The 25,325-nt window shown below is 38.2% G+C and overlaps 1 protein-coding gene across 6 annotated transcripts in view; it reads left to right on the top strand.

Annotated features, from left to right (window-relative positions):
- The window catches only part of dlgap4a (discs, large (Drosophila) homolog-associated protein 4a), an 87,983-nt gene extending 62,780 nt beyond the window's left edge, over positions 1 to 25,203 (top strand). For 3 of the 6 annotated variants that reach the window (XM_086068002.1, XM_086068000.1, XM_086068001.1), the window contains 11 exons: positions 545 to 1,801; positions 3,131 to 3,366; positions 3,816 to 3,893; positions 4,429 to 4,558; positions 6,197 to 6,434; positions 17,405 to 17,817; positions 18,088 to 18,185; positions 20,575 to 21,002; positions 21,499 to 21,590; positions 22,893 to 23,042; positions 23,113 to 25,203. In XM_086068002.1, coding sequence (XP_085924128.1) covers positions 614 to 1,801; positions 3,131 to 3,366; positions 3,816 to 3,893; positions 4,429 to 4,558; positions 6,197 to 6,434; positions 17,405 to 17,817; positions 18,088 to 18,185; positions 20,575 to 21,002; positions 21,499 to 21,590; positions 22,893 to 23,042; positions 23,113 to 23,337 — 3,276 coding nt within the window. In that variant the 5' untranslated portion in view covers positions 545 to 613 and the 3' untranslated portion in view covers positions 23,338 to 25,203. The remainder of the gene's footprint in view (positions 1 to 544; positions 1,802 to 3,130; positions 3,367 to 3,815; positions 3,894 to 4,428; positions 4,559 to 6,196; positions 6,435 to 17,404; positions 17,818 to 18,087; positions 18,186 to 20,574; positions 21,003 to 21,498; positions 21,591 to 22,892; positions 23,043 to 23,112) is intronic. The other 3 variants (XM_086068003.1, XM_086068005.1, XM_086068006.1) reach the window with 3 other exon arrangements.
- Positions 25,204 to 25,325: the final 122 nt, after the last annotated feature.

The following is a 25,325-nucleotide window of genomic DNA, read 5'->3' as shown; positions in this document are numbered from 1 at the left end:
GGAATATTTGTTCATGTCAAATTATTGGGGTCATTTTTTTACATTTTAAATTATGCAAGTAATTAACTAATTAGAAAAAACAAGGGGGATGTGAGTGTGCAGTGGATTAAAAAATGTGGAAGGCAGCCTCATAACATTAAATGTAGGTAGAATTACCACATAACAGATGCTCTTCAAAATTGGCGGGCAAAAATACTTTTTAAGTGATTAATCATGATTAATCAAAATTCTGAGTTGTGATTAATCTGATTTAAAACAATAATCGTTTGACAGCTGTAATTTTATTATTTTATTTTTAATGTATCTGTTGCTTGTCACATCAAATCTTGTCCTGGCCATCTGAGCGCCCTCTGGTGGTATTTTACAGTATAACATTGTACATCTTGTTACAGCGATTTTTTCTTTTTAGACTATCAAATTCCTTGTAGCTAAACTGGAGAAAGTGGCAACAACCTTTTTGAATGTGTATTTGGTAAAAATAAAAAATTTAATTAAAAAAATAAACACAATAACAGATGTTTTCAATTTCTTGCTTAATTTGCAGGATGAGCACTTCAGGTGTCTAGTCCTGCACTGACTGGCGACATGGTCTAAAGACAACCCAACAGCCATCATGAAAGGGTTAGGATCCAACCGCAGTCGACATCTCTCTGACTCGTGTGAACCAGCAGGGTGCCCGCAGAAACCGCTCTGCCCTTTGACCTCTGACCCCCACTGCTCCTTCATGTTGAGCCCAACCATAAACCACTATGGCACCCTGGATTCTCACCTCCATCAGTATCCTCCCACCAGCCCAACCACCTTGGCTCCAGACTGCCTGCTGCCTTTCAACCAGATGTCCAACAGCAGCACCTTCCCTCGTCTCCACTTCACCCCGCAGACTGAGCAGTCGGACTGTCTGCAGGGCTGTATGGCAGGCAGTGCCGGAGCCGGGCAGGGCAGCAGGGCAGGCACTCTATCCACCTCTTTGTCGATGGGTATGGGTCTCGGCATGGGTCTCACTGGCGCACCCATGATCACAAGTGGATCAGCCACCATCTCGTCCGCAGCGGCAGCCAAGATGAATCGGTTACCATCCAACATCTTGGATCAACTAGAAAGGCATCTGCCCTTACAACGAGACGGTTTCAGCACTTTGCAGTTTCACAGAGGACGTATGTCGAAACAACGCAGTGAGAGTCCAGGACGGATACGCCACCTGATGCACTCTGTGCAAAAACTCTTTGCCAAATCTCAATCCCTGGAAAACTCTTCAGTGAAAGGGAATGCAATCATCAAAGCCGGCGAAGACGGTGGCAGACCAACCCACAGGAGCAAGAGTAAAGATAGGGCAAAGACTGAAGTACCAAAGCAGAAATCAAGGCCAAATGCATTAGGCCTGTGGAGCTCAGACAACACTCTTGACAGCGATACGACCAAAGCCGGCACCATTGCTGTTGGTTACCGCAACCCATTGTGCATGATGACACTTGGTAGAGCGATATCAGACAGCCAGGCCCACCCTAGACATATTCCACAGGGCTACAACACCATTTCCGCACATTCTCTCAAATCCTCGAAAAGCAGCAGTGACCTCAAGCTCCTGGGATGTCCAGTATCACAAGTTGGATACAAGGAAGACGAGGGAAGAGCTCGGAGCAAGGATGATACACTGTTGAAGAGGGCATCCTGGTCTAATCTCACCCTCAGTCAGGCCCGGCAAGTGTTACAGAAAGGTTCCGCTACAGTAAACAGGACACTTTTAAAAACAAAGTCATGCCACCAGGATCTGGCTAACCAGTTCCTTCAGGTAGGAGTACCAGTGAGTATTCATCTTCATCATCATTCTTGGCAAATTTCCACACATAAATTATTTGTGTTTACCATACTCATCTTCCCTACTTTTATCTTCTTTTTTTTTTATATGCTTGGACATACTAGGGAGTAGGGATGTTACAATATACAAGCATCATGATACGATATTATCACAATATTGTGGGGAGGTTGGCGATACAAAAAAAAAGTGAGCTCATACTTAAAAACACACACAATGTACATTACAGCAATGAAAAATATTATGTATTTTTATATATATATATATATATATATAAAAACACACACAATGTACATTACAGCAATGAAAAATATTATGTATTTTTATATATATATATATATATATATATATATATATATAATGTTCCCTTAAGCGTGGATTTTAACCATAGAAGGGCCAAAACATGCCTTATGAAAATTAAACTGCACCAAAAAAAAAAAAATAGTCACCAGAGGTTGCTAGAACTGCAAAAATGGAAATCAACCCGACTTTAACAGCTGTGCTGCTTTTAATATCGTGACATGACGACGACGATATATTGTGGCAGTTTTAATATCGCGATATCACGCTATTGCCGTTATTGTTACATCCTAGTACATACTGTAATTTTGGTTGCAAGCTACGTATTTTTATCATATAGTATTTTTTATCGGATAGTTTTTATCAGTTTTGTTTTCGTAAAGTGTCTTGAGTCTTTTGAAAAGCGCTATACAAATAAAATGTATTATTATTTATTTACTTATTTATCATAAAGGGATTGACTCATTGAGCCATTTTCAACAGTTTGAAGATAATATTTTGTCTATAATTAATGTGATAACTTCATTATTTTTCATGAACAAATAATACTTTTAAAAACGAATTTGCCACTTGCTGTCGACTGAAGATGATGAAGATCACCTGTGCTGAGGAAACCGGTAACAACCAATCATGGCTCCGTTTGCTGACCAAACCCAGAAAACAGGTGAGCCGTGATTGGTCGTTTCCTATTTCCTCAGCACAGGTGATGTCATCTTCAGTCGACAGCAAGTGGAAAATGTGTTTATAAAGGTATTAATTGTACATGAAAAATGAAGTTATCAAGTTAATTCTGGACAAAATATCAACGTGCTGAAAATGTCTCAATGTTTCTAGTATCCCTTTAAAGCTAATAGCATCCATAATCTATTTTAAGACCACAATAATTTCCATTATTATATTTTAAACCCATAATCCTATTTTCATAAGTCAAAAAATATTTATCACGATGCAGCCTCTTAGATGCAGCTATTTGAATTACTGATAAGTCTGCACTGAAAATGTGTTTCTACAATTCAGGTTCCACTGGGGGACTGGGCTGGCACTTTAGGGCCCGGCCGAGCCAAAGGAACAGAAATTCCATGTCGAAGGATGCGCAGTGGCAGCTATGTGAAAGCAATGGCAGACATGGAGGATAGCGATGATTCAGAGGGTAGCCCCAAACCTTCACCCAAATCTGCAGCCCGTCGCCAGAGCTATCTGAAGGCCACTCAGCAGTCATTCAGTGAACAGCAGCCTCCTCCACCGGCGCGCAAGTGAGTCTCACAGTACAAGGGGTCATATTCAGAAGTGTACATTCCTCAAGATGGACGGCCTTAGGTCTTCCTCACGTTTCCAAAGCTAGACAGCAGGGGGCAACATCTAGTCAAAAATGAAAAAATGTTGCTGCCGCAGCATGCTGGTTAATCTATATTGTTTTGAAGCGAAAGGAGAATGGGCTCTTTGCATAAATCCACTACTTCCTGAACTCAATACCACTCCTTTATTTCCAGTCTTTCATGATTAGACAAACTGATTAATCCAGGTGTGTCTGGCCATTGTCGTCAGGCACACCTGGATTAATCAATTTGTCCAATCATGAAAGACAGGAAATGAAGTAGTGGATTTATGCAAAGAGCCCATTTAGTCGAAACACATTTGCATTATTGGAATAAGGATAGGTGAATATTTGCCATGTGTTTTACCCCTTCATCCACACCGACAGGCCACGTTGCTACGCTCTCATGCGGGAGGATTTTCTTTGGTCTCCACTACAGAGTGCATGCTCTATGCAGCATCTGAGGTCAGTGCCATTCATGGGCAGGTTGTATGGCCAACAAAACCGAGCCCACTTCACTTGCCCTAACCCCACTACCCAGCATTGTTTTTGGCCAAATATTCCCACCAGTCTTTTTGCCTCTACCTTTTAACTTACACTCTGCAATGTTTTTTTTTCCAACAAGACCTCCCTTGTTTTGAAGCCCTACAGTATTTGCATAACATGCAAAGTGACCCTGGTGTCCCCTCAAGCCCTTTACTGCTAGGAGCACACACATTTTCACAAACACAAGGTGACAATTTCGCATTCCAGAACAGAGGAAACATGCCAGAAATCGTTGTGAAATAATAACACAATACGAAACCTATTTACTCATAAATGAATGTTTCCTCTGTGCTGCTATTTAAAACCCCAGAGTCACTCTTCACATATCTCCGTTTTTAATCTAAAAATACCCAGGAGAACTTTGGAGTAGGATTTCAAGTTTCTCCTGGATATAAAAGACTCTTGTCAGAACTGCACTCTGGATGTCCTCTTTAGCTTATCATCTGTTCCACAGCTCCCTGCCCTCCCTCAAAGAGCTGTCCACAAATCGGAGCCTCGACAACTTAGACTGCCTGGTGGGCCCACTCGAGACGCCACTGAGCCACGGACATAATGATTTCAGCCATTTCCCCGGTACCGCTCAGGTATGTGTTTCTGACTGAATTTTAACCAGTGTTTCACAACCTTCATATACAATAAGCTCGGGCTGGGCGATATGGCCTAAAATTCATATCACGGTATGAACTGCATCACTTCACAGTAATGGTATATATCACGGTATAGAATTAAGTCTTTGTTTTTTATAAATAATTTGCTTACTGGTTTGCATAGTCCTTTATAGAAGCTAAATGGATTAAATAAAACAATGAAAGAATAAATTTACTTTGGATAACAACATTTATTGTGCAAATATCAAATCAAAAAATATTGCTGATATGCGATGACATCATCAACATGCGAGTCAAACTCTCTACATTTGGCAAAATGTATACCTTATATTAAATATACCATTTATGTCGCCCGGCCCTACAATAAGCTGCTTGAATAACATTATACTCGCAGTATTCTAATATTTATTCTGGACAGCATATTGTAGTAGTGGATACGTCTGCTCTTATTGATATAAGAATCTTAGTTTAGGCCCTCTTACTTCCGTCCATCCAGCCATTCTCTATACCGCTGATTTGCACATTCCAAAAAACATGGATGTTAGGTTAATTGAAGACTCTAAACTGTCCATAGGTGCGAATATGAGTGTCAAAGGTTTTTCATCTATAGAAGAACTGCAAATGACTGGTGACCGTACCAGGGTGTACTCAAAGTGAACTGAAATAGGTTTCAGCACAACCCTATTGAGGACAAATGCTATAGAAAACGGATGCAGTACATTGCACTGTATACTGAAACTGATCATATTTAGCTTTAGTGTAGTGAAACATTTTTTTTTGTTTTTTTACAAGAAATAGTTATTACATCTATTATATAAAATATGAAATTATATTAAAGGGTAGTTTGCCATTATTAGCCTCCTCTCACTATCCCTATTCACACCCAAAGATTGACCAAAGCCGCACCCTCACTAACATGCACAAGCACGATGCTCAAACATAGCCATTTATAATGGCATGCAATTGTGAAAGTGGGTAGCTGGTAGCAATGTTAAGCAAACATTAACACTGTAAATGAGCCACTGTTAGCCAGCCACAGTTAAATGACTTATTCATATAGTGTTAAAACACAATTTTTTTAAATCAAAAAGAGTTCATAAAAGTACCTGACGAGCTAAAATGTTGCTAACTATGCATTGCTTCTGAATCCCCTTAGTTGCCAGAAGCTCTGAGCAAGGCAGCAGGACATACCCAATAATTGACTCCTTCGATAAGTCGGAAATTTAGAGCATTTACACCTTTCAGACTACAGTAGAAATTTATAATTTTCTGGTGATTGAATTTAAGTGGGCCTTTGTTAGCTTTCTCGTCAAAATGCAATATTTTCATGTCAAAATATAGCATATGCACAGTATGTCCATCATGTCTGAATAGTGTACAAAAAAATAGAATGCATTGTTGCTCCAGTTTCATCCATCACACTTTATTTTTAGTAACAAGAATATTGTCTACCCTCCTAGCAACACCAGGGACGGTGTACAATCAGTATTGATGCTGAATGACAATAATAAGCAATGGTCATTTTCATCAATGCATACCTGAAACCCAAGCATAGAATACACCTGAAGGTGTAGCTAGTTCATGCGTGTTTCTTAGTCTACCTTCTGCCCTTAGCGTGTGAGTCTGCACACGATCTTTCAGGTATTCGAACGTGGCTTTGGGCACTCTCTTCCGCATGGTGAGGGGGAATCGCAGGCAGTGGAGGCCTTGGACCTTCCTGCGCCTACCTGCTTTAGGTCCCGTAGTCACAGCTACCTGAGGGCCATCCAGGCTGGTTGCTCGCAAGATGAGGATACCTCCGTGGACTCCGACTCACCACCGCCCACCGCCAAATGCTACAACTCAAACACCAGTGAGTATTCTTCAACTCAAACTTTTCATTCAGCAGAGAAAGAGAGGCTATCATTTATATCAATAACCACGTGACGAGTGATTAGAGTAGTGGTACATCATTGAATGAATCACTGAATTAAATGCAATAAAATTGACCATATTTATAATATGTAATACAATAAGACATATTAGAATGAAGTATATAGCTATGCAATGTGTTTTTAAATCACTACATTTATTACTTTTCATTTACAATACATCTTTAACTCATTTACTGCCATTGACGGCTATAGACGTCAAAAAAATTATTTGAAATATTTCTATTAGTTACATTTTTTTCCCCCACTTTTGTTAACAAGAGTATGAAAACCTAGATTTTTTTTATTGTACATTTAGAACAGATATAAAATTTGTAATTAATCGGTAGTTAACTAGTGAAGTCATGCGATTCAATTACGATTAAAAAAAATTAATCGCCTGACACCCCTAATTTTTAATAATCTTTTCTTTTTTTTAAATTGCATCAGGCGATTACATTTTTTAATTGTAATTAATGGCATGACTTCAATAGTTAACTCACGATTAATCACAAATTTTATATCTGTTCTAATTGTACAATATTTTTTCTAGGTTTTCATACTCTTGTTAAGTTGTATTTAACCTTCAAGACAACTGCAACCATTTGCATTTAACCTTTACGTTTCAAAATTGTTAGAAGTACCATTTTTATTTAACTTTGATGTGCCATCAATTGTTTATCTAATCATTGAAGCAGTTTTTATTTACTGTATTTAAGTTCATATACAAAGTGTGCACAATGTCACAATGGATTAGAATAATATACTTTTTTTTTATAAGTCGTTATGGGAACCACAATATCAGACCATCATTAGCTTATCTGGAAGGACTTAGACTTTGGCTCTGGCAGGTCCGGTTTCAAGTCCCATTGTGGACAAATACTTGTTAGAAAGATGTTGATCTACTGACTGACTGACATATTTCCATTCAACCCACAGCAGGACTAAAACAAAATCATAAAAGGGCAACATCTTTTCATCAACAAAGTAAATAAAATGGGGTTGAATACAAGCATTCAATCATTTCAAGTAAAAGCTATTTGCACAAGTATTAAAGCAATAAATAAAAACATTTTAAAAAATATTTGTTTTTCAAGTACAAAAACAGGGCAATGACAACAGCAACACAATGGAACTACTTCAAAAGTTGAAGCATACAAATGTGTTCATTACAATACCGAGAGATAATTACATTTTAATATGTAAGTGTGGTTTTGTAGCCACAGTTTAAGGGCTATTTTAAAAATTGGTAAGGAAACGCTTGTTTTTATACCTTTGGCAACTTGTTCAATTGTGAAGCTGCACTATACAAAAAACTGTTTTTAACCATCAGGCCAAAATCAGTTGAACTACGATACTAATGACTTTTGCAGACGGGGGGGAAATAATTTTGCAGGTACTTGGGAACTTTGTTTGAGATGATTTTAAAGCGACAGTGTGTAATCTCTAGCGCCATCTAGTGCTGAACTAATAATTAATTTTAAAACCCACTATTGATTTTAATAATTTGCAAAAAAATCTGTTCTATCACATCACTGTACATTTTTTTATATAATAGTAGGTCTAATAATCACTATTATATTACATAGGTAGCGAAGGTCAATACAGGAGGCCGACATGTTTCGTCACTATGTTCCTGCTACGGATACCCAAAGGGAAATTTTACCTTCCACGCATGGGGCCTGCAGGAGGTCATCGCTGAGTCCCGTGATTCGGTCTAACACCGCGATGAGTTAATAGAACGCGACAATTTTTAAGCACGCACACTATGGTGCCTCAGAAAGACCACACTTGGCAAGCCTACTACAAATTAGGCTACGACCAATTATTATTTGGAGTGGCGAGCGAACCCGCCGAGCAGGAGCTAGCGTGAGCGGCGAGCAAGAGTGACTAGCGACAACTCGCTGGAGCGGCTACAAGTGCAGCTAGCAAGAACTAGCTGGAACCGCTAACAAGAACAGCTAGCGGAAGAAGTTAGCAAAAGCTAGTGAGAGTAAAGAATCACGAGACTCGACGACGACCACCCACCTGCAGGCTCTAGCTGTGGAAGGTACCCGTAAGCAGTGTTTGACCCATTTTGCAAAGTTCTTCTCCTTCTGATGGAAAATGTGTATATGTTATCTCATTAAAAAATATATAACCTGCGTAATTAATACTTAGTGTTATTTATTTAACATAGTGAAGTAAGAAGGTACTAGAACGTTTGCTTTATAAGGTAAGGTAAGGTAACATGTTCTGGAATTTCCCCAGGAGGGATGAGTGGATCATTTGTCTCTGTGTGTAATTCTTTTGCAAAAGCATGTCATACTTGTAAAGCTTGTAAAACAAATTCTGTTTGAGAGAGAATAGAATGAGAGGAGAGGGGCCCTTTCAGTTAAAAAGAGCGTTTGTGGCTGATATCAAAAACCTTTTCTCTTTCTGTAATAAAATGTTTTTGATTCAGACTGTGCTTTTTTCCCTTGTCTTAGGAACAGATTTTGCTTTAATAACTGTAGTAGAGAGATGATGGTGAAACATGTCGGCCTTCTGAAAGGCACGGCTACATAATATAAAAAACTAACACTCGACCTATGATTATATTTTTGATAAATGTACGTTGATATGATATAACATAGGCTATATTGCACATTATTGAATTGCTGTAGTCGGATTTCAAAATGAATGAATTACTTCACCACTAGATGGCATTAAATAATACACACTGTCCCTTTAAGAGATGCAGCTCATTGGCATTCCGCTTTCATCTCTCCTTGCATTCCTAATTTCCTACATGTGTGTTACAGCAGAGTGTGAGTTTAATTGATTAGAATGAGTTTTATAAAAATTTAAAAATATTTATATTGGTCACAAAAAAATGTGTACACTTTTCTTTTGAATGAGTTTATCTTATCAGGCTATAATGTCTATGATAAATTTTTGGGTTGGCCCTTTTCAAACAGTGACTGACTGAAAGCAGCCTTCAACTACTGTGTCTTCATAACTTTTTATGATTACATAATGCTGTTTTCTAGTGGTTGAAAAGCCAACAAGGAATGGGATATAAATGATCCTATGACATTTCATTTGCCTGGAGCTTTTGTGGCAATATGAAATTACCTGTTGACCTGACACACTATATTTGTTGTCCATGTTTGTGTGACTACCTGCCTGTTTTCTGTCAGTGAATGATCAACTTTTTTTTTTAATCAAAGATGCAAATAAACTTTTTAAATTTTTTAGGCCGAATCTGCCCTTTTTTCAGGTTTTCATAATAATATTAATAATAATAATAATAATTATTATTATTATTATAATAATGACGATGATGATAAAACAATATAATATAGTAGTATTTGAATGAATTAAGGGTTAGGCCCAGCTATAAATGACAATTTTGGTAAAATCTTATAAGTCAAATTCCAAAACAAAAAATGAAAATATCTCAAGAACCTGATGTCCTAGAAAAAAAAGTAAAGACTTTTTTATTTTATTTTTTTAAATAGGTGTAAAATAGGTTTAGGTACACATAAAGCCATCTCTGATTAAAATTTGCCGTAGACCAGTGTTATTGTAACTTTTACAAATATTTTTTTAATGTACTTATATACAGTAGATAATACTTACAATGAGATCAATTTACAATTGTTTGCATTATCTCACTCTGTATGGCAAAAAAATGCACTTTAGAAAAATCTACTTCATCAAAAGGTAAAGGTTTTGCTTATAATCGGCAAACCGTACCAATTAATTCTATATCTGACTGACTGTACACGTGGAATGATGATTACTTCAGTTTCGGTTTGCACAACCCTGCAGCATGTTGCTGTGTTGTGTTATGTGTTACTAGGAGACTTTTGTTTTGATGAGGTGAGAGCGAGGTTACGGAACCTAATCCACTGCGCCTAATAATTTAGACAATGGTCTTTAAAAGCAGAATTTTGTGTAATGCCAAAGCAGAATGATGTGTAATGCTTAAAAAAGAAGATCCTGAAATGATGATCTGATGGATGGATATTGGCATTGCAATGGCTTCATGTGTAAAATATATTTGGCTGGAGTCGGTTCCCGCGACGTTTGAGACAAATGAAAGCTCACCTATCGTTGAGAAGGCACACGATGACATTTGAACCAATGGTTGTGTTCATCGGTGACATTGATGACAAAATTGTCCAATCGCAGTTCACTAACACTGGCCAGACAAGAAGTGTACGCCAATCCTCGTCACAGGGCGTGAACTATAAAATCCTCTTTCACAGCGTCGCTGTGTATCGAATGGCAGCGCTCGTTCAAACCCCTGCCTGCTTCTTCTCGTCTCTGTTTCAAGAACGGACATAAAATAAAGCTTCTCGAGCCGCCGATGAAACAGTAGGTCATTTCATTGCATTCTCCTCACTCGAGATTTGCATTCGGACTATTTGATTAAAATCCACGCCTTAGCAGAAGCACGCCAACCTGAGTCAACCTAAATTGTATTGTAGGTTTCACGTAGCTAGCTAACGTGGGTAAAGAAAGAAAGAAAGGAGATGCTGGCAGTGGCAGTAATGTGGCCGCCCTTGTCGGCGTGGCGTGAACGTGGCGAACGCTGCCACTTTCGTGGGTGTGTTTAACACCGATATACGATACCTCCGTAGCTCAACGTTGAATACCCCGGCTGCTTGGTAACGGCACACCCGTGACAGGAGCGGGCGAGCTAGCACAGCACAAGCTAACGGGGCATCAGGCATCAACACAAGGAAGGAGGACTCACTGCGGGGCTAATCGCGCTCTCAATATATTTGCTAATATTTACCATACACGTCATTTATCGCGCCTTATATTGTTGATTGTGTATATTGACTCTTTGTACTCGGTGGTCAAATGCGATGGCATAATTCCACCCGAACGTTCAGATGTTAGTAATGCTTTCAACATAAATTTGGCGTACGTTCGCTGTAGGAAAATATATATATTTTTAAATTGGATGGAAAGGATGAAAAAGTCACGTTTCACTCATAGCTTTGAATGGAGTACAGACGGTATAGCGCTGGTAACGTTACATACTGAATTAATCATGTTAAGCTTCCTGCTTTGTGTGCATTGATAGTTAGTGCTTTGCAGTTGAGCAATTTAAGTGCTCTTAAAAAAACAGAGGGATGTGCATTCTAACATAATAGCATGCTGTTTGCTTGATGAAAACATTGTTTATCCTGTTTTGGGAAATGCAACTTTTGTTACTCTCCACTTTGGCATTAATATTTAGTCCGGTAAAGTTAGCATGTGTGATGTGAGTTAGATGTACAATCATGAAGCTATGGATCAGTAATAACAACAAAGCAATTCTGAAAAATACAGGAAGTGTTATTTTTGACGAAATAAGAGTTGCAGTATATGCAGGCAGTCCCCATCTGTGTATGATGTGAGTTAGGAGACATGACGATGTACAATCATGAAGTTATTAATCAGTAATAACAACCCAAACATTTCAGAAAAATACAGAAAGTGTTATTTTGATGAAATAAGAGTTGTAGTATACACAGGAGGTCCCTACCCATGTGCGGTGGGAGTTTGGAGACATGACGATGTACAAACATGAAGTTATTGAGCAATAAAAACGAAACAAAAATCTGAAAAATACAGGAAGTGTTATTTTGATTAAATAAGAGTTGTAGTAAATACAGGACGTCCCTATCCATGTATGGTGTGAGTTTGGAGGCATGACGATATACAATCATGCAGTTATTAATCAGTAATAACAACCCCAACATTTCTGAAAAATATAGAAAGTGTTATTTGGATGAAATAGGAGTTGTAGCACATGCAAGCAATACCCACCCATGTGTAATGTGAGTTTTGAGACATGACCATGTACAATCATGAAGTTATTGATCAGTAATAACAACCCAAAAATTATTTAAAAAAACACCCAACAAGTGTTATTTTTGATTAAATAAGAGTTGTAGTATATGCAGGCAGTCCCCATCCATGTGTGATGTGAGTTTGGAGACATGACGATGTACAATCATGACGTTTTTGAGCAGTAATAACTGAAAAAAATGTTTCGTTGGACTAAACTAAAAAAATGCTGTTATTTGTTACAGCTAATTGTTTTTAGCTTTACTCGTTATATTCATGATTTGGTTGAAAGCATCATTTTCAATTTGATATAAATCAAATGCATTTATTTTTCCCAAACCAAATAAAAAGTTACACCCGAGTAACTTTAATAATAACATAATAATAATAATAAGAAGAAACTAATTAAAGTCAATTTCATTACTTTACCCCAAATCAAATTTCCGATTCAATATGAACACATTTTGCAGGGTACAACCGGAGCTGCATGGTTGCCAGACAATTGTAGGGCACACATAGATGAAGAAACATATACAACCACATCAAGGGGCAATTTAGTGTTCAATTTACGTATGTAGACACAGGGAGAACATAACAGCTCCACACAGGGAGGCTGTATTTGAACCCTGGACTACTGAATTGTGAGGTGGATGTGCGTACCAGTGGGCCACCAAGCCTGCTAAGCTAATTGAAATAAAACAAAAACATTTTTGCAATAACATTTCATTTTGGAGTTATTAGATCGACAACACCGAATCTGCCAATCTCTTGCTAACTTTACAGAACTTTAATATTATATGTTTCATATACTAACAAGGTATGCTTATTGAATTGGCTGGCTTGATCCCAATGTGTGGTGTGTCTGAGTATCACCATGGAGAGACAATGAGTCATCCTAAACTATTGCACACGCTTCCTCTTACTCATTGATGAGGTCATCTTTCGACTGAATGGGAGACGCATCACTAGTTTCACAGTATGCCACAAAGCAAGGATGCTAAGTTGTGAAGTTTAGAGCTAACACAACTTGCCAGTACAGTTTATCTTCACACTTTAAATAGGGTGACTAGTAAATGTCTTGGACTTGACAACAGTTTTGCCTTGATGAAGATTATTAGCAAATTTTGCTGGGGATTTTATTTTTAATTGGTAGTATTAGGAGTGCGTTAAATAAACAGTTTAAAAAGTATTGTAATCAAAATGGGGATATAATAGCCAACGTAGAGGAGGTGGTCAGTAATGTCAACATTTTGTTAACATTGGGCCTGAATTGACAAAGAATTATGGCAATGGGTTCAAGTCAGCATCAAACTGCTGACTTATTCCAATATAAATTAAAATTCTTTCTTCCTTAAACCTGTTGATGAGAAAGATTACTATTGTAAATCATTGTCAAAGTAAAATCCACAAAATCATAGTATAATTTAAAGATGTGAACAAGCCTTCAATGTGATTGACCAAAGCAATTGAGTTAAACAGATACAAAGTTCTGCATCAGAATAGATACAAAGTTTTGCATCAGAGGAAAACCATTATGGTTAACTCATTCACTGCCATTGACGACTATAGACGTCAAAAATGTATTTGAACTATTTCTATTAGTTTAACTTTTTTTTTCACTTTTGTTAACAAGAGTATGAAAACCTAGAAGAAAATTATTGTACATTTAGAACATATATAAAATTTATGATTAGTTAACTATTGAAGTCATGCGATTAATTACAATTACAAATTTTAATCGCCTGACACCCCTAATTTTTTAGAATATTTTCTTTAAAAAAAAATATATTATTTAAAAAAAAAGTCTAGGTTTTCATACTCTTGTTAAAAAAAGTGGAAAAAAAGGTAAACTAATAGAAATAGTTCAAATTATTTTTTTACGTTTATAGCCGTCAATGGCAGTGAATGAGTTAATTGTCATCTCATGAATTAGGCAGCAGTTTGTAGTTGTACAAATGGGAGCATTAAGATGCATATTAAAGTGCATTACCTGTGGTTTACCCTAGGGATCAGTACTGGCCTGGGGCCTTGGTTGTTTTTATTGTACATTAATGGCTTATGTAATGCTATCTTTTAACTGTAATTAGTTCGTTTAACAAATTATACTAGTATCCGATGCTAAGGCAAGGATTTGCAGCAGTTATAGGTAGAGGTCAAAACAAAAATGGGAAGGTATTGACTAAAATGGTAGCCCCGAGATGGATGAAAATGGATGAATTAATCTCCTTAAATTTTTATTCCACGAATACAATATTCATCAGAATAATACATATTCGTTGCATTTAGGTGACCTTTAATCTATGGTAAAAAAAAAAATCTACATAGATCAAGAGTTGATATAGATTACGGAGAAGAAAAAGAGCACATTAATAAACATAAGGTTTCCTTGAATCGAAAACCTCACGTAGCTCATGTCAAAATAAATGTTGGGCTGTCACTAACTACGTAATCTTTTTGGAATGGATTATTCTATCCGTTATTCCATCAATTACCGATTATTCCATCAATGACTTGGAGAATTTTAAGGATTTAAGTATTGTTTAGGTTAGTTTTGAGTTGCTGCTCGCTGTTGCGCAAATGCTCAAATACATGAAGCATATTAACTCATTCACTGCCAATGACAGCTGTAGACGTCAAAAATTCATTTGAACTACTATTTCTAAGTTTCACATTTTCACAAGAGTATGAAGACTTATCATTTTTTTATTGTACATTTAGAACAGATATAAAATTTGTGATTAGTTAACTATTGAAGTCATGTGATTAATTACAATTAAAAATTGTAATCGTCTGACGCCCCTAATTTTTAATAATCTTTTCTTTTTTTTGTTTTTAATTAGGGGCATCAGGCGATTACAATTTTTAATTGTAATTAATCACATAACTTCACTAGTTAACTCACGATTAATCACAAATGTTATATCTGTTCTAAATGTACAATATTTTTTTCTAGGTTTTCATACTCTTGTTAACAAAAGTGGAAAAAATGTGAAACTAATAGAAATAGTTCAAATTAATTTTTGACATCTATAGCCGTCAATGGCAGTGAATGAGTTCAGTTTGAAATAATACAAGGCCATACACCTGTTCTTAACAGTATGTAAATAACACCAGCGCTGCCAGGTGCACTCCTTCATCCGAGTTTCGCATCCTGAACTTGATATATTTACATGATCAGATTATTCTGTTGCCTTCAGTCCAACAGGATTTACCAGTAAGTGCTGATTTACTTGACATTAGAATTGGCTGGAGATAAAAGAAAACTTGCAAGCGCTATCAAGTGTACTATTTTAGTTGCATTTTGTCTTGTTCATATATATAGTGTTCTCGCTGTGCACAATTTATGCTGCAGTGGAGGGAATGATCTGTTTTCTCTTTACTTATTTGTCAGAATCCATGCTCTGCAATGCTTCGGCCTTTCAATCCACAGTTGGAAGCCAGCCATCTTATTTTACCAAAGGACTGCTGACCTTATATCTTTTATCCCCTTTTTAATACAATGCTTGGCTCATATCCATAGTAACAAAGATGCCAAAGTGGAATTGTTAGCTGGTTGTTTGTGTACAGTGGTAGGAGTGATGTGTAAATGTCTAACAAACTGTGCACTTGCAAAGTTTATCTAACAACCTAATTAAAATCTCATAACTATGAATAAAAATAACAGTGGTAAATTGCAAAATCCTAGGCGGGCGATAATTCAATATGACTATGTATCACAAATTCACGATAGACAACTGATGATAGATACATGATCAATATCAATATAAAATGCGTTTGATGAAATGTTAATTTGAAAAATCAGGAAGAAAACTCCATTATTCTGTGTGTTGGAGGCAGAAGTTACAGCTTGCCATTAGATTTGTGCTACAATTACAAATTGAAATTTTGAGCTCAAAAGCGTGTTTTGAGCGCAGCCGAAAAAGCACTCACTTGAACCAACAAAGTTTATATGGTGCAAACTAACATCTCCGGATGGATATATGGAGTTTAGAAGTCCTACACCTGTGATATAGTGGCAAATCCAGCTATGAGGCAGAGTATGAGCGTGTGAGAACAGAATGTTAAGCGAATACCGAACATCCGGCCAACTTGAACCCGCTGGCACAAACTAATGGCTCATGCAGCCCCCGCATTCAACACTGTGTACCTAGTGAAGCCCCTAAAATGACATGGATACAAATTTCTTGGTTATATATCGCTTGAAGAACATTTTAATCTGTTGCTAGCTATTTGTTTAGCCCTTTTTACTTGGGAATAAAATCAGGGGGCCGCCCGGGCCAATACATAACTGACTGTTGTTTTGACTAAAGGAACCTCTTAACCTCTTTGACCTGCTTAACTCATTCACTATAGACGTCAAAAATTCATTTGAACTATTTCTATTAGTTTAAAAAAAAAATCCCACTTTTGTTAACAGGAGTATGAAAACCTAGAATTTGTTTTATTGTATCAGAACAGATATAAAATTTGTGACTAGTGCAGTCATGCGATTAAGAACGATTAAAATTTTTAATCGCCGACGCCCCTAATTTTTAATAATCTTTTCTTTAAAAAAATAAAAGACAAAATAAAGATTATTATTATTATTATTATTAATTTTATTTTTTTAAAGAAAATATTATTAAAAATTAGGGGCATCAGGCGATTCAAATTTGTAATCGCAATTAATCGCATGACTTCACTAGTTAACTCATGATTAATCACACATTTTATATCTGTTCTAAATGTACAAAAACAATTTTTTTTGAGAAGGTCTTTGAGCAGAGGTGGTAATGACTTGTGAAGGAGTGGCATGCAGAGCACAATCCCTGGAGTCAGACTGACGTCAGTGGAGCATAACCCACAGCAGGTTGACAAGATAAATACTGGTAGTTTAGCAGCTTTTTCTGTACTTGAGAGAGGCAGCCAGCAATAAGAACAAAGTGGAGGTTTTCCCTCAGTTTCAGCAATTTCTGCTTTTTTGTTTACACTTTACCTGCACCAGATGCCTTATGGCATGCATCGTATTATTTAAAATCTTTGTTAGCGCCGAGCAGTTAAACTCGGTAAGCAGGACTAAGTCATTCTTGACACTTTTTGCTTCTTCTCTTCCTGTCTACAGTCAACAGTAGGAAGGCTCCACCGCCGGTCCCACCCCGCACCACCTCCAAGCCTCTCATCTCAGTGACACTTCAGAGCAGCACAGAGTCCGCCCAAGACACGTACCTTGAACAAGACCACGGCAGTGAAGCCAACAGCCAATCAGGACGCAGCAATTCCTCTGAGAGTCTCTGTAGCATCCGCACTAGCGATCTGGTTAAGAGGAAGCAGGCTCCCACTGCTGACCCAGCTACTACTCCTGCACCTGCTGCATCCTCTGTGCCCCCTGTTCCAGCTCCTCGTGACCTTCCACCCACTACCTCTTCCACCACTTCAGCATCTGCTCAGCCTCAAAATGACACCCTGAGCACTGGCATCACTTTGGAGCAGCCCCCCACTGCACCCATACGAAAGCTATCCTCTATTGGAATTCAGGTCAGATTTGTTGACTCTTCAGTTGTGGATGAAAATCATATCAAACTTGATCAATTACATAGAAAGATAGATATTGCACTGTAAATTCTATTTTAAAATGTATTAATTCTATCTAGCTATATATGCACGCGCACACACACGCGCGTAACAAAACGTGTAAAACAGGTGAATAAAAATAGTACAGTAAGTTTGAATATAGACAAAAACAATAAAGGCAATGATTGTGCACTGGGGGTTTTAAATATTTTGTTGTTCTATATCATTTTTTAGGTGGATTGTCTTCAGCCTGTCCTAAGAGAGGAAGTGTTACCCTTGACTGCCCCCCTAAAATTCCAGTCAATTGGAGTTCAAGTGGAGAACGGCAGGCCGTAAGTTTACACCCAAAGTAGTCCGGATCACGAGAGTCCTAAGACATTATTTGAAAGGATATTGCTGAAGGGTTGACTTTTGAAAGTAAAAACACACTCTTGCGAGAGCTCAATTACTGTATCGACATATTGTTGGATAATTGGATAACAAAAAAAGTAGTTTGTTATATGTTTATATTAACTCATTCACTGTCATTGACGGCTATAGACGTCAAAAATGAATTTGAACTATTTCTATGAGTTTCACATTTGTTTCCACTTTTGTTAACAAGAGTATGAAAAAAAATTATTGTATGTTTAGAACAGATATAAAATTTGTGATTAATCGTCAGTTAACTAGTGAAGTCATTGTAATTACAATAAAAAATTCGCCTGATGCCCGTAAAAAACAAAAGATTATTAAAAAATTAAGTGTTAATCACAAATTTTACATCTGTTCTAAATGTACAGTAAAAAAAATCTAGGTTTTCATACTCTAAAAAATTTGAAACTAATAGAAATAGTATTTAAAATTGAATTTTTGATGTAAATGGCAGTGAATGAGTTAAGTACAATTAGGTATAAGGTTTAAAAATAATAATAATTTTAATCTAACGTGCCTTGCAGAAGTATTACCCCCAACCCCTCCTGAACTTTTTGACCTTTTGGCTTTTGTCACATTTCAGGCTTAAAACACAAAAGTATTGCTTCTTTTTTTTTTTTAACACAAAGTGGTACACAATCATGAAGTGGAATGAAATATCTTGATTTGTTTGTTTCTTTTAAACAAAAAACTGAAAACCAGGATGTGCAAAAATATTTACCGAGTGAATACCTTGTAGAACCACCTTTTGCTGTGATCACAGCTGCAAGTCTTTTGGGGTTTTCACTTGGCCAGTCTAACACATGGATATGTTTAGTTTTTCCATTGAAGATTTAGCTTTATACTGTATTTAGAATCATTGACTTTTGAAAGACTTTGTTCTAGTCTGAGGTCTTTTGCAGACTTCAACAGGTGTTCTTCCAACAGTGCCCTGTATTTGGCTTCATCCACCTTCCAATCAACTCTATGTTCCCTGTCCCTGCGGAAGAACAGCAGCCCCAGACTATGCTGCCACCTACCATGTAAGACAGTGGTGATGGTGTTTTCAGGTGGCTGTCCAATGTTAGTTTTAAGCCAAAAATAACATTTTGCATTAAGCCCCCCAAAAATCAAATTTGGTCTCATCTGACCAGAGCACTTCCACAGTTGTTGTCTCCCAGATGGCTTTTGGCAAACTTCAAATGCAACTCTTTATGGTTTCTTTTGAGAAATAGTTTTCTTCTTGCCACCGCTCCGTACAGGCCAGATTTGTGCGGCGAATAGTTGTTCTATGGACAGATTTCTCACCTTAGCCGTGGATCTCTGCATTTCATCCAGTGATCATGGGCCTCTTGGCTGCATCTCTGATCAGTGCTCTCCTTGTTTGGGCTGAAAGTTTAGAGGGCCGGCCCAGCCTTGGTAGGTTTGTGGTTTCCATTTCAGTATGATTGATCGAACAGTGCTCCACAGTGCTCTAGTGAAATCTTTTTTTAGTGTGATCCCGGCTTAAACTTCTCCACAACTTTATTCCAGACCTGCCTGTTTTTTGGTCTTCATGATGTTGTTTGCTTCCCAATATTCTTTTAACAGACCTGAGTCTGTAACAGAGCAGTGCATTTACACTAAGACTAGATTACACACATGATGGACTCCATCATCATTATTTAGGTCAACATCGTATCATTCAGAAATCATCAGGGAACCTCTGTAGTTAGTTGGCTGCATTGAGAGAAACCGGGGTGAATAATTTTGCAATGCCCTATTTTCCATTTATTTGTATAAAATGTTTAAATATCGGATAGCTTTCGTTCCACTTCACAATTGTGCCCCTTTGGTGTTGGCCTGAAATGTGGAAGAAGGTCATAGGCGCTATTTATTGTTCAAATTTCTTGCTATATATGTTGATTGCTCTTAAAAAGTATGTTGCCTTTTTTAATTATGATCTAAAATTGTTTTATCAGTGGCATAAAAAACATTGTTTATTGTGATATTTTTTTCTTAATAAATGCGTTATCCTGACAGGCCTACTGACTAATAGTATTGATTTTATTGAAAAAAAAGAAATTAAATTTGCCAAATTCAAACATAGGTGGTTTCCGCCTGATTCTTTCGATATATGATTTTAGTGCCAGTTGACCCAAGATGGCACATCTAGCATTTATTTCCTTGATGTTAGTCAAGTTCCGGTGTAGTAGAGAATACAGCACATCAGCTCTGTGGCCACAAAATGGTAGTGAGGAATCTGTTTTAGAAGCATGATGTCATTGTCTTGTTTTTTTCCCCGCCCAAGTGTCAGTCACAGGTTGATGTTTGTGCATGTCTGTGCAGTCTTAGCCGGGACAGCAGCATGGCCTCCAGACAAAACACAGAGAGCGAGCCTCAGGAGCACCACGAAGCCGCGCCCTCTGACAGCAGCAAAGCCAACGGCACCAGCCCCCAAACCACAAATTCCAACGCTAAAGACAAAGCCATGAAACAGCTGCTTATTAAACAAACCTCAACTCCATCCAGAACATCCACCTCGCCCCCGCAGACGCTGGACCCGGCTTTGGATCCTTCGTCACTGCCACCACCAGATCCCAGCCTGGGGAGCGGAAACTGCAACGCCCAAGGAGACTCGGCACAAGCCAGCACACCAGCTTGCCTCCGAGATGGGAACTGGTTCCTGAAGCTGCTGCAGGCGGAAACGGGCCGCATGGAAGGCTGGTGTCAACAGATGGAGCAGGAGACCAAAGACAACAAGCTGTCAGAAGAAGGTTAGAGATTTGATGAGGTCGCTATTTCAGTAATTGTCGACTCAGTTTCATCACCCCCAAAAAGGTGGGAGTACAACTCCCAGAATACCACTGGGGCCATTAGGCAGATCTATGATTGCAGTTTGTGAAATATGAATGAGTGGAGAGCCGACTCACTTGAGAGCCTCCATCAGATTATCAGGCTTCCTAGCGCGCCGCAGACCTGAATGACGAATTTCCATTTCCATGCTAATATTAGGTGGAAAACAGCGGAATAGAGATTTGTCATCCTTCCTGAGACGGAGTTAATAAACATTTTGTGAATGATCCATTTTCCGTCTCAGAATGTTAAGTGCTCATATAAATATTTCATTACTATACAACAACAATATCTGATGTACTGTACAGTCACTCCCTCCCTTGTCTTGATGCAACTTGCTAACTCTACTCACCCCCATATTTAGGCCTTTTTACATGCTTGTTTCATCTAATTAATTTTTTTGTGTCTCATTTGTAGTATTGGGGACAATCCGCAGCGCCGTTGGCAGTGCCCAGCTCCTCATATCAAAAAAGTTTGAGCAGTTCAGGGGGCTCTGTAATGAAAACCTGGTGAGAGGCTCAGCCGGAAGCATAAAATCTTCATGATTGATTGATCGCATTTTTCAGACTATTAATCACACCCAAAATCCCCACTCATGTTGGTTCTGGTTGGTTGTGAAACTTCTGCTTCCAACTATAGAACATTTTTATTTTTACTTTAAAAGGGCTTGTCTTAATTAGAATCCCGTGGTGCATTGTGGGCAAAGATTAAACACTGGTCGGTTATTGCGCCTTTGGAAATGGAAATACTTGTTCTGTTGGATGAAGGTGGCAGTAGTGCACCAAAATTATTCACCAAAAGCCCAAAGAATGAAGAAGAAGAAATGGAAGCATGAGGGAGTAAATATGTCAACTAATGTGACGTATGGCTAGGGCTAGTCAAAATTCAATTACAATTACAATAATTAAAAAATCAGCATAATCGTAAAAAATATATATTATTAATGCTAGTTTGGAGGTGTTTTAGTAGTTAAAATGTATACATTTGCAAACATTTAAATAAATTTTTTAATTCAAAAGGAATTTTTTAATATTTTTCTTGTTTTGTACCAAAAATAAATCCTCATCCTAATCGTGATTTTCATTTTTTATTTTTTTTAACCTGAGAGAGAGAGCTCAGTATTGTTCATTCGGTAATCTTACCGATTCCACATGTCATCAACATTGCTCTTTTTTTGTTTTGTATGTGCATGTGCGGGTGTGTGTGTACTCATTAATTCACCTAAAACCTATTCAAAATCCCATACCGTTCGCCTAAACCGAATACTTCAGAATCCAGCTAGTCGTGAGGTTGTCAGGAGACCCGAGGAAGGATCAAAGAAAAGTGAAATCCAGCACTGACCAGACATCACCTACTACCCACTGGGTTACCAACCAGAATCTTTCACCAACCCCAGAAACATCTAAATTCCAACAAATTAGGGTGACCTCAAGAGACCAAAGGAAAGACTGAGGAAAGGAATCGCGATTTTCAATTATTACCAAAACAATCGTGATAAATTTTTTCTTCATAATCGAGCACCCCTACATACTGTCACCATCGCCATTAGGGAAGGGACTTTGGGTGCGAATCAGAGTTCTCAAACAAGTCACACCTGCGTCGTAGCAGCAGCAGCCCAACAATGGAAAAAAAGTGTGACTTACAGTCTGAAAAAATTCTGTGGGCATGTCCCCTTATATGGCTGCATATTCAATTGTAGTTTTTCTCCTATTGCCTTGAAATGGGCCGCACACATGCCGACACTGATCAACTCAACTTCCCTTTATTTATAGCCGCTTATTAATTGATTCTATTCTTCTATCAACCATCAGATCGCGAACGCCAACCCACGGCCAACGGCACAGGATCTTGCGGGGTTCTGGGATCTACTGCAGCTCTCAATAGAAGACATCAGCATGAAGTTTGATGAGCTCTACCAATTGAAATCCAACAACTGGCAACTTCCTGAGAAATCAGAGAAGGTGATTTTGGTTGGCAAATGAGTGTGTTTTCCCCAAACAAAAAGCTGAACGTATCCGTGGCTCTCCTCAGGTTGAAAACAAGCAGCTTCCATCCTCCGTGCCAAAGAAGCAATCTAAACCCAAGCTGTCAGCTGCGAAGGACAGAAGCGTGGACTCCGCTGTGGACAAGCAGCGACAAGAAGCCAGAAAACGCTTGATGGCAGCAAAGCGTGCTGCGTCCGTGCGACAGAACTCCGCTACGGAGAGCGCCGACAGCATCGAAATCTACGTCCCCGAGGCACAAACTCGCCTCTGAGTAGGCCGCCGCCTATCATCTGCGTCTCCACTCACTCAGTGACTCAAACCCTGACACAACTGAGTCGTTCACACGTTCAACGAATGCATCGGGGGTGGGGGGGATCCAAACATTGCGTCATTGGGGACAGAAAACAACCATGCAAGATGTTTCATACCATTGTTATTAATTATATTCAGCCGAAGTATATCGAGACTGTCTGAAATGTGCAAGTACCTTTTTAGATAAGAACAACGCGAAGAATCTTGGCATTGCAGAAGTTTACCGTCTCGCAACTCTCTGGAGTGGGCCGACAATTTGTGGCTGCCTGGTTTACGATGTGAGCTACCATCCACACACACACACACTCAGGATACACGCGCAGGTGTACTCACTGACCACAGAGTCTTCCTGTTCTCTATTTGTAAATGGCTGCCACTCTTTATCTGTACTCTTTACCGTGTAAAAGTTATGGGAAGAGGTTTGGAACGCAGAGAACCAGAGGAAGGCGGTAGCATATATATATATTATAAATAATACACTATTATGATGTTCATTTTGTAAATGTTGTATACCAGAATATTTGTTAGAATCAATAGATCAAGTACATGTACTGTCAGGATGTATTAGCACTCGATGCAATCATTTTTGACGTCACCTCCCCTTACCTTCTCTCACAAACGCACACTACATAGTCTGTGTCTGTGAATATCATGAGTCTTACATTTGTTGGGTTTGTTTAGAGGTGGTATTTTTGAAAGGACTGCTCAGCTAATGAGCGATTGGAGGAATGTATAGCACGTATGCATTTTGCAGCTCATTCCAACTTGATCACTGCACTTTCACCTCAGATCAAGTTTTCCTTTCCTTTATTTCCTCTTTTGTCCACCGAATCATTATGACTTTTAGCTGCAACGTGACGTAGGGGACCAAGACACCCACCACTTGATATGTCATTCCCATTTTCCCCACACGTCGTGAAGAGTGTGGGAGTTCTCATAACCACTGGAAAGGAAATAAAAAGCAATAATGAAAAGGAGTTTTATCAGTGCATGCAGTGTAGGACATGCCCAATTTTAAGTGATTTAACTATTTGCCTCGTAAGGCTGTTGGTATGAAGGATGAATGTTTCTTTCACTTGTGAACTGTCTTCACTTGAATCTCAGGTTGAAAGCTCAAAGTCAGCAGTAAGAACCACTATTAATTAAATTTACTTCTTTTTTTTTTTTTAACAGTCAAAGATGTGAACCATATAAATTGTGAAATTGTTTTAACAACCGTAAAGATGGTTCATGCATAGAGTTTGGTGCAAAGCACAAACATCAGGTGTCCCCCCCCCCCACTAACACTTTTTACTCCCACCTGTGTAAAACATAAATAACTGTGGTACACCTCCCCCCACCCCCAATTTGACACTTTTTCTGACCTACCAAAAATGAGGTCTGCCTGTAATTCTAATCAGTTATGGTGCTGCAGCCTGCAAGGATTTCCTTTTCTGCCAAATGAGCAATGGTAATCAACATCTGTGTCATTTGAGAACGTTTGTATTTAAATTATTCTTGGTATTTAATGTACTTTAAAGTCTTAGCAACTGTTGTTTGCAGCACTTCCAATGGTACACACAGGGAACCTGGTATGAAACCCGATTTGCTTTAAGGGTCGACCCACTAGTCAAACTTGACTCGCTCTCTACTCGTCAGTCCCCGCGTTACACTCCAACAATCATGTCCCGCTCGTTTTTAAATCAAAGCGAAAATACAGTAACATTGAACTGTCAATGTTGGCAATGCATCCCATTGTTGTTGATTTTCTTTTATTTGTATTACATCATTAGTGGACATGTGCATTTCATTGTCCAATGAAATCATTAAACATCCCTTTGCTACATGTCCTGGTCATCATTCTGGATCTTTTTATTATTATTATTTTAACACAATAGCTGCTCACATTAGGATATTTGACTCTATCCTCACTGTAATCTCTAAGCATTGCCTTCATATGTGTGTGTG

The sequence above is a fragment of the Leptonotus elevatus genome, chromosome 2 (genome assembly GCF_054856555.1).
Source record: "Leptonotus elevatus isolate MCC_2025b chromosome 2, RoL_Lele_1.0, whole genome shotgun sequence".
Lineage (NCBI taxonomy): Eukaryota > Metazoa > Chordata > Actinopteri > Syngnathiformes > Syngnathidae > Leptonotus > Leptonotus elevatus.
This window is presented reverse-complemented; position numbering and strand designations above follow the sequence as displayed.